General features: G+C 42.1%; 1 protein-coding gene across 6 annotated transcripts in view; it reads left to right on the forward strand.

Moving 5' to 3' along the window:
* Positions 1 to 13,726, forward strand: part of NASP (nuclear autoantigenic sperm protein) — a 50,683-nt gene extending 36,957 nt beyond the window's left edge. For 3 of the 6 annotated variants that reach the window (XM_032247409.1, XM_032247407.1, XM_032247408.1), the window contains 11 exons: positions 1,812 to 1,921; positions 2,648 to 3,664; positions 8,309 to 8,388; positions 9,211 to 9,296; positions 9,404 to 9,477; positions 9,827 to 10,015; positions 10,120 to 10,286; positions 11,152 to 11,208; positions 11,456 to 11,533; positions 12,476 to 12,601; positions 12,898 to 13,726. In XM_032247409.1, the coding sequence (XP_032103300.1) occupies positions 1,812 to 1,921; positions 2,648 to 3,664; positions 8,309 to 8,388; positions 9,211 to 9,296; positions 9,404 to 9,477; positions 9,827 to 10,015; positions 10,120 to 10,286; positions 11,152 to 11,208; positions 11,456 to 11,533; positions 12,476 to 12,601; positions 12,898 to 12,966 (2,053 nt within the window). In that variant the 3' untranslated portion in view covers positions 12,967 to 13,726. Of the gene's footprint in view, positions 1 to 1,393; positions 1,676 to 1,811; positions 1,922 to 2,647; positions 3,665 to 8,308; positions 8,389 to 9,210; positions 9,297 to 9,403; positions 9,478 to 9,826; positions 10,016 to 10,119; positions 10,287 to 11,151; positions 11,209 to 11,455; positions 11,534 to 12,475; positions 12,602 to 12,897 lie in introns of those variants that run through there. The other 3 variants (XM_032247411.1, XM_032247412.1, XM_032247410.1) reach the window with 2 other exon arrangements.
* Positions 13,727 to 13,916: the final 190 nt, after the last annotated feature.

The raw sequence follows: 13,916 nt of genomic DNA on the forward strand, positions 1-13,916 counted from the left end.
TTTTCTTTCTTTTCTTTTCTTTTCTTTTCTTTTCTTTTCTTTTCTTTCTTTTTTTTCTTTCTTTTCTTTCTTTCTTTTCTTTCTTTCTTTCGACGGAGTTTCACTCATGTTACCCAGGCTGGAGTGCAATGGTGCGATCTCGGCTCACCGCAACCTCCGCCTCCTGGGTTCAGGCAATTCTCCTGCCTCAGCCTCCTGAGTAGCTGGGATTACAGGCACGTGCCACCATGCCCAGCTAATTTTTTGTATTTTTAGTAGAGACAAGGTTTCACCATGTTGACCAGGATGGTCTCGGTCTCGACCTCGTGATCCACCTGCCTCGGCCTCCCAAAGTGCTGGGATTACAGGCTTGAGCCACCGCGCCCGGCCTTTTTATTTATTTTTGAGACGGAGTTTCACTCTTGTTGCCCAGGCTGGAGTGCAATGGTGCCATCTTGGCTCACCACAACCTCTGCCTCCCGAGGTCAAGCAATTCTCCTTCCTCAGAGTCCCAAGTAGCTAGGATTACAGCCATGTGCCACCATGTCTGGCTAATTTTATATTTTTAGTAGAGGTGGGGTTTCTCCATGTTGGTCAGGCTGGTCTTGAACTCCCAACCTCAGGTTATCCACCCGCCTTGGCCTCCCAAAGTGCTGGGATTACAGGTGTGAGCCAGTGTACCCGGTTTAGAGCCAGAATCTTTAAAAGCACCCTAAGCTAGGTCAAAACAAGGACTGAATAGAGTGACAACTGGAAAGAACTAGCATGTGAGACTGTTGAAAATAAACTCTTACTGTTGAAAAGTTCTTGGCTATGTTCTACCAGAATTTATTAACCAGAATAAATTCTGTTGAGGGTATATACAAACTAGGAAATGATGTCATCTATTGAATCTCAGTTCTGTTAAGTTGTTTGTGTGTGTGGTGTTTTTTTTTGTTTTGTTTTGTTTTTTTGTTTTTTTCCCCTCAGACAAAGCCTTACTTTTTTGGCCCAGGCTGGAGTGCAGTGGTGTGATCTCAGCTCGCTGCATCCTCCATCTTGTGGGTTCAAGCAATTCTCCTGCCTCAGCCTCTCGAGTAGCTGGGATTACAGACATGTGCCACCACACCTGGCTAATTAATTAGCTCTTTATTTTTTTTTTGAGATGGACTCTTACTCTGTTGCCCAGGCTGGAGTACAGTGGCACAATCTTGGCTCACTGTAACTTCTGCCTCCTGGGTTCAAGCAATTCTCCTACCTCTCAGCCTCCCTAGTAGCCGGGATTACAGGCATGTGCCACCATGCCCAGCTAATTTTTGTATTTTTAGTAGAGACGGAGTTTCACTGTGTTGATCCGGCTGGTCTCGAACTCCTGACCTCAGGTAATCAGCCTGCTCCAGCCTCCCAAAGGGCTGGGATTACAGGCGTGAGCCACTGCCCTTGGCCCAGTTCTGGTTACTTTTCAATCTTGTTATCATATCGAACTTTCTGATGATTTGCCATGAAAATCTTGCTAGAGTATTTTTGGCTATTTAGTGAAATGGGGTGGATACAAAGTTTGGGAAATACCGTGGTCCTGTTACAAAGGGAATGCGTATAGGTCTTGTTCTTTTGACAAGAGACATGCTTTTCAGGCAGCTGGATGGAAAAATGTGGTTATTTCCTTCAGTGCTCTTGCAGTCTTGATTTATTAAAGTTTTCATCATTGCTTCCTTGGGTATGTATAGTTCTACATTGCCTGCGCTTGGCTTATTCTTCCCTTGCTTTTGTAATATAGGACTATATTTTTCGTCTTGGAAAAAATTGTTAGGTTCTAACCATCAAACCTTTGGTGCTTTCTCCTCTTGTTCTAGAATGGAGAATGGTGTGCTGGGAAACGCCTTGGAAGGTGTGCATGTGGAAGAGGAAGAAGGAGAAAAAACAGAAGATGAATCTCCGGTAGAAAATAATGATAACATAGATGGTATGTGGAGTCGCATGTGACATTCAAGAGATGTGACTCTGTATATTTCTTGTATACAAGTGGTGGAAACAGGGCTCTACCTGTCCTGGATGGTCTCTCCTAAGATGCTTGGGGTGATGCCTGCATCTGGTGGAGATTGCAGTAGGGGTAGCTGATTACTGAAACTCACAGCAGGGTTTTTTAAGAGAATAACTTAATTTCTTAAGTGAATCTGGTCATTTCAATTGGGGGTTTTTAAACGAAAAAGATAAAAAGCAAAATTAAATTGGTGTTTTAAATACTATTACAACCTTAAATATTTTTGCGATGCAGATTTTTTAAACAGCGTGTGCAGTTCAGTTATTTTAATAGCGGTACTTTTAGAGCCCTTTTACATTTTTATGTCTATGAAATTTATATAATTTCTAAGCTGAATTTGGCTACTAGAGTTTTACATACCAGATGGGGGAAAATGAAAAGCTTGGCATCTCGTACCTAACTGGTAATCGGAATGCTCAAGTAAAACAAGATCTAGTTTAACAAGCTTGGGTTTCTTTTGCAGTAAGTCGCTCTGCTAGCTGGGACGCTCCCTTTCCTTTTCTCTAGGGGGCAGATAATTTTTAGGCCATCTGCTAAAACTTTGTAGGCTTTTTGAGGGTTTAAAGGGAATGTATTTTTAGTTTCCATTTATGCCTTTATCATTAAACTCGAAGACATGTTTATGCTTCATGTTCTTTAACCATGTAGAGGAAGCAAGGGAAGAGTTGAGAGAACAGGTTTATGACGCCATGGGAGAAAAAGAAGAAGCCAAAAAAGCAGAAGACAAGTCTTTGGCAAAGCCTGAAACTGATAAAGAACAGGAGAGTGAAATGGAGAAGGGTGGAAGAGAAGATATGGAGATAAGTGAATCTGCAGAGGAGCCACAGGAAAAAGTTGACTTGACTCTAGATCGGTTAACTGAAACCTCTGAAGAGGCAAAAGGAGGAGCAGCACCAGAAGGACCGAATGATGCTGAGGTCCTTTCTGGGAAGCCAGAACAGGAAGTACCAGATGCTGAGGAAGAACAATCAGTTTCTGGAACTGATGTCCAAGAAGAGTACAGAGAAAAAGGAGGTCAGGAGAAGCAGGGAGAGGTAATTGTAAGTGTAGAGGAGAAGCCAAAAGAAGGTTCAGAAGAGCAGCCTATGGTGACTGTAGAAAAGCAGGGCGCTGCAGTGGAGGTAGAAGCAGAGCCTTTAGACCCGACAGTCAAGCCAGTGGATGTGGGTGGGGACAAGCCAGAGGAGAAGGTAGTTTCCTCTGAAAATGATGCAGGAAAGGCAGTTCTTGAGCAGCTGGTAGATCAAGAAGTGCCATCTGCTGAAGAGTCGCCAGAGGTGACAACAGAGGCTGCAGAGGCCTCAGTTGTAGAGGTTGGATCAGAAGTCTTTGAAAAGTCTGGGCAGGAGGCTACAGTTGTCCCTAAAGATGGTGCAGTCAATGGACCGTCAGCTGTAGGAGATCAGACTTCTGTCGAACCACAGACTTCTATAGAAAGACTGACAGAAACAAAAGATGGCTCAGGACTAGAGGAGAAGGTCAGGGCAAAGCTGTTTCCTAGTCAGGAGGAGACTAAGCTGTCTGTAGAAGAGTCTGAGGCAGCTGGAAATGGGGTTGATACCAAGGTAGCCCAGGGAGCTACTGAGAAATCACCTGAAGACAAAGTTCAGATAGCTGCTAATGAAGAGACACAAGAGAGAGAAGAACAGATGAAAGAGGGTGAAGGTAACCGGGATATGCAAGAGCTGCAGTGGGTGGAGTACATTCTGGATTTGACTCACTAATTATGGGTAAAAGTCAGCCTTCCATTCAGGATTTTCCGTCTGCCTTTGGATTAGGAAAGGGCTAAATGAAAAAGGGGGTAGTTTAAGAAGGTTGTGACAGTCAAGTAAGTTAAATCAAAAGCAGCAAGTCTTTAGCTGGCTTATAAACTAACACTTTTACTAACTGCAAAATAGGTCTTCTGTGATTTCTGAGACTTGGCTAGCTATTAGTAACTTGCGGCAGCATACTAGCCAATAAAGTGGGATGGAAAAGGTAGATGAGGGGAGGGGTGGGCTAGGCTGGCAGAGAATGCTGAATGGATGTTCACTTGCATGCCTCTGGATTTTTAAATTTATTGTTCACATAACTCCTATTCTGTGCATTAGGAAGCAGGAACAGAGCAGTAGAATCCACTGAATTGGTACACTGAAGCAGGCATGCCATTTTAATGAAGGCAGTTAACCTTGAGTGTTGTATCACCAGAGTTAAAGAATTCTGTTGCCCTTCTCTACCTTTAAGTCTTCAGGAAGTGTTTAGAGGCTTATTCACATTAGTTAAAACAGGCCCTCCACCTTCCTCAAGGCAACAAAAAACATAACCATTAGCTCTCTTGCTGCTTTTCTTCCTCATTTCATGCTTGCTTTGGCTGCTAAACTCAATTTTATGTTACTTAGAATGTTATAAACCGTGGATGGTTTCTATAGTGCTATTGGTCTAATTGTGATTAAATTTCATCAAGATGTATAAGCCTCTATTCCATAATTGGCACGTCTGACTTGTGCTATCATTTGAGGATTCTACTGTATATAAGGTTCATCTAACATTGGCATTAATAACCACAGGTATATTCCAACTAATTTGTTACTTTTTGTAATTGCCAGACTATTTCAAGAATTCTCTTAAGTTTTAGATTTTAGAGACCCATCTTCAATACTTGGAGCTCATTCTGGTAAACTTCCTTCTACCTATGTGCACGTCCCTGTACTCCAGCTAGCACAGGCTCAGTAACTGGAAGCGAATTGGCTAAAATGGTAGCACCATTATGTTTGTCATTGAGCTTTAGGAGTTCTTTATAGAAAAAACAAAATTCCTATGTGTCAATCTTAATGATTATAAGCAAGGATGCTAAAAAGCTCTGCTAACTGGCTCTTTTAAAGACCTTGAATGATAAGCTACAATAGAGATGTCATAGTCCCCTACAGTTTGTTCAAAAAGTAGTTGGATCATAATTAACATTGTTAGAGTTCTCTCACATAAATTACGTCTGATTCTAAAACAATACCATGTGGTAGGTAGTGTTGCTCAAGTTACAATGATGAGGTTAAGGTTTAAAGGTTACATGATTTGTTTACGGTCATAGTACTGAATCTGAACCTAGATCTGCCTTGAATATATTATTCTTCCCAAGTTGCTGCACATCAGAGAAGGCAGTATTCATCCCTTCCCTACACCCACTTCGAAATTTTGTCATGGGCTAGCGTGGTGGCTCACAGCTGTAGTCCCAGCACTTTTGGAGGCCGAGGTGGGCGGAACACAAAGTCAGGAGTTTGAGGCCAGCATGGTGAAACCCCATCTCTACTAAAAATACAAAAGAAAATTAGCTGGGTATGGTGGCAGGCACCTGTAGCCCCAGCTACTTGGGAGGCTGAGGCAGGAGAATTGCTTGAACCCAGGAGGTGGAGGCTGCAGTGAGCCGAGATTGTGCCACTGCACTCCAGCCTGGGCAACATAATGAGAGACTGTCTCCAAAAAAAAAAAAAGAAAAGAAAAGAAATTTTATCATTTATTAATAAAAATTACTATCTTTTAAAAGTCCCAAGCTTTTCATATACTGCATCTTTTGGTGTTACATATCAGATACTGTTCTGCTTGTAAAGACAATATAGTTTTCCATATTTTACAAAAGAAGGAATGGGAGAAAGGAGTTTAATTAAACTGTCCTAGTCACACAGTAAGTCACACAGTAAGAAGGCTGGGTACCCAAACAACTGGCTCGAGTACCCAACCACTTACTTTCTGTGCTTTATTTGTCTTTACGTGGCAGCACCATTCTGCAGAAATCTTAGTGTTTTTTTTTTTGTTGTTGTTGTTTTTCACTTAAAAATTAAAACCCTATTTACTGCCACCTCTTGACTTTTTGCCATGTCTTGTGCTGTACATACCCTTCTAATGAAGATAATTGGTCTGTTCTTTTTCTCTTCGAATCGGGGTCTTGCTCTTTTTGCCAGGCTGGAGTACAGTGGTGTTGCAATCATGGCTTACCACAGCCCAAACTCCTATGCCCAAGCGATCCTCCTGCCTCAGCCTCTTGAGCAGCTGGGACTACAGGTGTGCATCACCATGCCCAGCTAAGTTTTCCCTTCTCTTCCCTCCCCTCCCTTCCCCTTCTTGGTGGAGCTTCACTCTTGTCACCCAGGCTGGAGTGCAGTGATGTGATCTCAGCTTACTGCAGCCTCTACCTTCCAGGTTCAAGTGATTCTCCTGCCTCATTGTCCTGAGTAGCTGGGATTACAGGCACACGCCCCCAGGCCCAACTATTTTTTTTGTTTGTTTGTTTGTTTTTTGTATTTTTAGTAGAGATGGGGTTTCACCATATTGGACGGGCTGGTCTCAAATTCCTCTCCTGAGATGATCCATTCGCCTTGGCCTCACAAAGTTTTGGGATTACAGGTGTGAGCCATCATGCCTGGCCCATCATACATCATTATGTTTTTTGGGGTTTTTTTTGTATTTTTAGTAGAGACAGGCTTTCATCATGTTGGCCAGGATGGTCTTGGTCTCCTGACTTTGTGATCCACCTGCCTCAGCCTCCTAAAATGCTGGGATCACAGGTGTGAGCCACTGCGCCTGGTCTATCTTTTTGTCCAAATTTCCAAGTGGGTCTGGGCTTAGTTTCCAAAATTTAGACCAGATGAGTGGTTTTATTAACTCTGCCCATCCTCTAGCTTAATATGCAGAAAAGCTGAAGTAGATGTATATATTTGGGATAATTAGCAGAAAAATACTCATCTTCCCAATCTGTAGGAAAAATTGATAATATTTATCCTCTTATCTGGTATCTCTTCCTACTCATACCAGAATACTAGAAGACAACCTCTAATTTGGAAAATATCTTACTTCGAAGTTTTACATTAAAATTTTAAAGTTCCTATAATTACCTCAAAAGTATATTATTGGTTTTTCTTGAGGAATCTATACTATATTCAAAGAATGGTGGACAGCTAAATTAAGGAAAAAGTCATTGCCATTACTTTAAAGTCTTTTCCCACCTGTACTCAGGTATCAATGGCAATGCCCTGATGCCCCCAGTAAAGAAATTTGTTGAAATATTTTCTAAGCTTCTTTGTGGCTGCTGATAAAAATCCTTTAACCCAACATTATTACTCTAAGGCTTAATTGCCATATTTATATTCCCATGGTAGGGTGTTTGGAGATAGTATTTGAACTCTTTTGCTGGTGTTAAAAATGCTTAATGAGGCCGGGCGCGGTGGCTCAAGCCTGTAATCCCAGCACTTTGGGAGGCTAGGCGGGTGGATCACGAGGTCAAGAGATCAAGACCATTCTGGTCAACATGGTGAAACCCCGTCTCTACTAAAACTACAAAAAATTAGCTGGGCATGGTGGCGCGTGCCTGTAATCGCAGCTACTCAGGAGGCTGAGGCAGGAGAATTGCCTGAACCCAGGAGGCGGAGGTTGCGGTGAGCCGAGATCGCGCCATTGCACTCCAGCCTGGGTAACATGAGTGAAACTCTGTCCAGGGGAAAAAAAAAAAAAAAAAAAAAGCTTAATGAAAGATGGCAGAGAGAGGCACATTATAGCCAATTCATGAATTGTTTATATCAACAAAAAGCCCATTTTATTCACTTAACATTGTTGATTTGTTTCATCACTGACATTAGAGCTATTGATTAGGAGCCTGACCTTTAGATGGTTGATTTGTGAGTGTATTCAGTATGGTAAAATATGGTGTTGATATGGCTGCAGAATTTAGAGGTGTCATTAACAAGGTACAGGAGTAAAATAGGGGTTATAGTATTCCTTACTCAAATTCTGTATGTGCTAGAGCTGGCTGGAGTCTGTGGCATGCTCATTGGTGCAAGTCGGTAAGGACTATGCTTTTTGCTCCACAGCTCAGTTGTGGGAAAGCTAGTCTCTTGAGCATTCTTGATCAGAATGGACTGGAATAATTTAACTTTGGTACTTTCTCAGGCTGTTAGTATTATCTAATGAAGACACCAGAATCACTGACTAAAGTCTCCACTTGCTTCTGGCTGAAAGGATGGGAGCTTCTAGCCAGTGAAGAAGAGGCAGTAGCCAATGTGTCTTATTCTGAATGGTCCAGGTTGACTTTTATAAGAGAAACACTCAGCCTTTTAATTGCTGAAGGTCTGACCCATACACTATAAGATACACATTCCTAGTCTAAGTTACATTTTAATTAGACTGCACCTACTGACAATATATTCACTTCAGTTGTTAACTCACTTGGATTAGCATCTGGCCTATCCTATCTCTGAATATAGGTTGACACGTGTATTGGAATGTCTGAGTAGTCAGAAGATATTCTTAGTTATATTCTCAATACTGAGGAATTTTTACTTCTAGAAACTGAAGGCTCAGAAGAGGATGATAAAGAAAATGATAAGGCTGAAGAAATGCCAAACGATTCAGTCCTTGAAAACAAGGTACATTGTTAGCCACTCAGTATTGTTGTCAGCTTTTTTCCTTTTTTGGGAGATAGGAGCTCACTTTGTTGCCTAGGCTGGATTGCAGTGGGGTGATTGTGATCATGGCTCACTGCAGCCTAGACCCTCAGGGCTTCAGTAATCCCTTCACGTCAGCCTCTCAAGTAGCTGGGACTACAGGCTTATGCCAACATGGCCAGCTATAATTTGCAGGACTGTAGCTTACTAGTTTAGGCACGATGATTATTTTTTTAAGAGATAGAATCCCTGTTTCTGTTGCCCAGGCTGGCATGAACATGGCTCATTGTATCTTCAGCCTCCTGAGCTCAAGGAATCCTCCCACCTCAGCCTCTCAGATAGCTGGGTCTCCAGATGTCTGCCACAATGCCTGGTTAATTTGCTCTCTAATTTTATTTTGTTTAGATGTTATGCTGCCCAGGCTGGTCTCAAACCTGGCCTCAAGTAATCCTCCTCCCTCAGCCTCCCCAAGTGTTTGGATTATAGGCATGAGCCACCATGCCCAGCTCTAGGAATGATTATTATCTCTTGGTTATGAATTAGGGACCCTTTATTCATGCCTAGGATGTAAGGATATATTGATTAGGGGTCATGTGTGTTAATATGTGACCCAGCATTTCACTGTTAAATACCACTGACATGGTCATGATTTAGGATAGTATGTGGACCCATTCTCTAAATTATAGGGAGAAAGTTCAAATTTTGAATCGTATGTCAACTATTTTGTTTTTAGCTATGCTAAACTATACATTTAGATTTGTACTGTAAAAAGATGCCTATCTTTTTGATTTGGATATACTTTAGTCTCTTCAGGAAAATGAAGAGGAGGAGATTGGGAACCTAGAACTTGCCTGGGATATGCTGGATTTAGCAAAGATCATTTTTAAAAGGTAAAACTCTTAGTGCTTCTAGGCTCAGGCTGGGAGCTTGGTGATTAAATAGAAGTCAGGTTTAGACAAGTACCGTTAAGGTTTTTCATCAGCTTTCCTTCTTTTAGGCAAGAAACAAAAGAAGCCCAGCTTTATGCTGCCCAGGCGCATCTTAAACTTGGAGAAGTCAGTGTTGAATCTGGTAATGCATTTTCCATTTTACACTCTCTTACTCTGTTCATCTCTCCTGTTCCTCCCATAACAAATTCTCTAGAACCCAACTTGATTGATCATTAGAAAGACAGGTTGAGATTCCCTGTAGAACATGGAACAATGAACAGTCTCTTCCAAGTGGTACTCTGATAGAAAGTCTTTGAGTAGATTTTTAAAAGTCATTTTGACATTCTTTATAGTCAACGGGACTGGAAACATACTACATACAAAAATGAAATGCTAAATAGGGGCATAGTGCCGTAAGATGGGTCTGAATTCTGGAAGTATTTTACATTAAATGCTGTCCCTTTACTTGCTCTTCTTTTTCTCTTCGTTAGAGAACTATGTACAAGCTGTGGAGGAATTCCAGTCCTGCCTAATCCTGCAGGAACAGTACTTGGAAGCCCATGACCGTCTCCTTGCAGAGACCCACTACCAGCTCGGCTTGGCGTTTGGGTACAACTCTCAGTATGATGAGGCAGTGGTACAGTTCAGCAAATCTATTGAAGTTATTGAGAAGAGAATGGGTGAGTGAAGACGAGCTGCTTCATGGTGATGCTGGATCCAGCAATTAACAAGGAAAAATGTGGTTATTTTTTGTGCCGTTACTTATCACTTATTCTTTTTACAGCTGTACTAAATGAGCAGGTGAAGGAGGCAGAACGATCATCTGCTGAATGTAAGAAAGAAATTGAGGAGCTGAAGGAACTGCTACCTGAAATTAGAGAGAAGATAGAAGATGCAAAGGAGTCTCAGCGTAGTGGGAACGTAGCTGAACTGGCTCTGAAAGCTACTCTGGTTGGTTCCGTTTCCTTTTAAGATTTTGATAATAGTATGTTTGTACCATTTATGTTAGTACTCCATTTGCCAGGAACTTTTCATCATGACTTGGTTTCCCAGGCAGTTGGTGGGCTCATCTCATTATTCCTATCAAATAATATAATGGTTAAGAGGAAATACTCTGGAGCCCCAGACTATCTCGGTTTTAATTCCATACTTAATGTGTGTGGCCATGGGCATTTCTCTCCCTCAGTTGACCCATTTGTAAAACGGATAATACAGCTTGAGTATCCTTATCTGAATGCTTGAGACCAGAAGTGTTTTTGCATTTCAGATGCTTTTGCAGTTTCGAATACTTGGATCATATTCAACAGTTGGATGTCCTTAACCCAAAATATGAAATGCTCCAGAGAGCATTTCCTTTGAGTGTCATGTCAGTCCTCAAAAAGTTTCAGGTTGGATTAAGAGATGGGATGCCCAACCTGTAGTACATATGTATAAAATACAATACTTCTGATAGTACTGGACAAATACACATTTCTTAACAAATGTGAGTTGCTGTTTCCGTCTGAGAACTCATTTGCATAAATTGGTGACTTATTGAGAGGCATTCACCACAAATTGCCTGGTACTGTTTTTGGCAGTCAGGATGTCACAGAGCTTTTTACCCTGCAGGTAGGATATGGAAGATTTAGTTAATTATGTGCCCTTTGACTGTGCTTTGGGTGGCTGCTAGACAGGCATAGATTGGCCAGGGTTAGATGATCTTGACACTACATGGTGGCCACTAGCATTTGAGGTCAGTTGTTTGGTTGGTGATTGGTACCTGTGAGTGGCCAGGTTCTATCCTGAAACCAATTTGGGTTTGTCATTTCACATACAGGTGGAGAGCTCTACTTCAGGTTTTACTCCTAGTGGAGGAGTCTCTTCAGTCTCTATGGTGGGTATTCAGGTGGTTTTTGGTCACTTATGAAGTCTCAGTGTTGGCACAGTGTGGTGGCATTTGCCTGTAATCCCAGCACTTTGGGAGGCCAAAGCAGGAGGATTGCTTGAGGCTTGGAATTCAGTACTTGCCTTAGAAACATAGTGAGACTGTCTAAAAAAGTAAACATAAAAGTAAATCATACAAGCCTTAGCACTGATCTTGTGTAGCTTGAACAATTACTAATAAAGGCTTATTTTGTCAGATTGCCAGTAGAAAGCCAACAGATGGTGCTTCCTCATCAAATTGTGTAACTGATATTTCCCACCTTGTTAGAAAGAAGGTAAGTCTGCATGCAGTGTTTTCTACCTTTTCCTCAGACTCCATTTTAAATACCTTTCCTATAACCCCTCTTTATATAGTTGGTGCATGTAAGACACTTTTTCCAAAGATGGTAAGGATTTGTAAGTGAAGACAGGTGTGTGTGTGGGTGTGTTTTGAGACGGAGTGTTGCCCTGTTGCCCAGGCTGGAGTGCAGTGGTGCGATCTCAGGTCACTGCAACCTCCGCCTCCCTGGTCAAGCGATTCTTCTGCCTCAGGCTCCTGAGTAGCTGGGACTACAAGTGCCACCATGCATGGCTAATTTTTATACTTTTAGTAGAGATGAGGTTTCACCATGTTGATCAGACTGGTCTTAAACTCCTGACCTCGTGATCCGTCTGCCTTGACCTCCCAAAGTGCTGGGATTATAGGCATGAGCCACCGTTCCCGACTGTGAAGACGGTTTTTATTTGTACATCTCTTCTAGGAAAGAGTCCTGGCCTTTTAAAGCCCAAAGACTATCATGAAAGCTGCAGATTGGATTAGCAGCTGGCAGGTTTTCTTTGACAGTAGTCATTCAGCAGCAGGCCTATTGGTACTTAGTGTGCCTTTTGCCTACTTTGCCTACAGTGTCGGTGGCTCTTTTCTTTTGGTGGATAGGGGAAGTCAAACTTTCCTGACTCAAACGCAGGAATTCAAACTTCTACAGTAATTTCTATTCACATGTCCTCACCCCAACCTTACCCCACTCTGCTTTTGGTACAGAGGCCTCGAGTGTTATGATGGGACAGATTTATTCTGAGGGTACAAGTTAGCATCTGTCTGTGGCTAGAGAGAGAGACCCTTAGACCTGCGAATCTTGGTGTTCAGGATCTTTGCCCCACAAGGATTGAGGAAATGTTTTTCAGTTGTCTTTTTAAAAACATTAAGCACATTTGTGAAGTCTTCATAATTATATCTTTAGAGGAAACCAGAGGAAGAGAGTCCCCGGAAAGACGATGCAAAGAAAGCCAAACAAGAGCCGGAGGTGAATGGAGGCAGTGGGGATGCTGTCTCCAGTGGAAATGAAGTTTTGGAAAACACGGAGGAGGTGGGCAGTTAAGCAGGGCATGGCCTCTTGCCTCATTCTTTGTTCTCAGGACCTGGGGAAAAAAACATTAGGTCATTTCTCCTTTTCATGTGATAGGATTATACTGGCTCTGTCACCCCCATTATCACAGAATTCAAGAAATGTCCTTGTACATTGTGGTCACTGCCCTCTTAATATAGGGAGCAAAGCAGAGTTTGGGTGATCTGTATGTATTTCCTTTGACTGAGGCTTCAGTTATATAAGACAGAATGGCTTAAAGTAGGCTGACTCATGCCCAGGCTCCATTTATCTTCCAGGCTGAGAATCAGGCTGAAAGCCGAGTGGCAGTGGAGGCTGGCGCTACAGTTGAAAGCACTGCATGTTAAGAGGGGGCAGAGCCTTCCTCCCAAGGGAAAGTGTTTTTGTATATAATGTATTTTTTCACTTTTGGAGGATTCTTTTTGTATAACTTCAATAAAGATTGTAAGCAAAGGCTGAGGCTTTGATTTTTTTTTTCTTAATTGACTGAATCTGCCTTGGAGCACTCCTTGTTTTATATAGTAGCTAAAGGTTTTGTTTTGGCCTTCTGTACTGATCTGTGTTGCAAGTCCTGATCCCTGTTCCTGTCTGTCTAACGTGGAGTTAATCAAGTGTGGCTGTAGGCCTTTGTTTTCCATTGGTGCTATATTTCTTGTTTTCAAATATTTCACTGAACCCAGCTGTCTTGCAAACTTTCAGTGGTGCTGTCTCTGGATGGGGGCCACAAAAACAAGACTTGGTGAATATCTTGCTCTTCGGTGCTCAAAATGGATGATGGACTTTGGCTGTGAGCCAGGGTTAGGATGGTACTTGTTTTACATCCACCTCGTCTTCAACTGGGGCTATAATTGTGTCCTGGAAAATGAACTCTGAAGAAAACATGGGTTGGGGGAATGATCTCTAAGGAAAACAGTTTACACTTGAGCTCTGGTTTGAAAGTACAAGGGACTGATTGTGATGGACAGTTCAGATGTGGTTGGAAGAATATGTGGGGAGGCTGGCTGGTTGAGTTTGTTATTTTCTGTATATATAGAGGTTGAAATATATCAACACTTGGAATTGTTACCCATCTACAGAATTGGCTTCTCAAATAAAGATGCTGAAAATCTCCTGGTCTGGAATTGTGTTTAAAGATCTTACAGTGGGATCCTAGGCTGTTTTTTCAGGTGCAATCTCTGCTCACTGCAACCTCTGCCTGCCCATCCTGTGTTCAAGAGATTCTCTTGCTTCAACCTCCTGAGTAGGTACCACTACAGGCTTGTGCCACCACACCTGGCTAATTTTTGTATTTTTACTG

This window comes from Sapajus apella, unplaced genomic scaffold (genome assembly GCF_009761245.1).
Source record: "Sapajus apella isolate SASKATOON/1434 unplaced genomic scaffold, GSC_monkey_1.0 scaffold62, whole genome shotgun sequence".
In the NCBI taxonomy this organism is placed as follows: domain Eukaryota; kingdom Metazoa; phylum Chordata; class Mammalia; order Primates; family Cebidae; genus Sapajus; species Sapajus apella.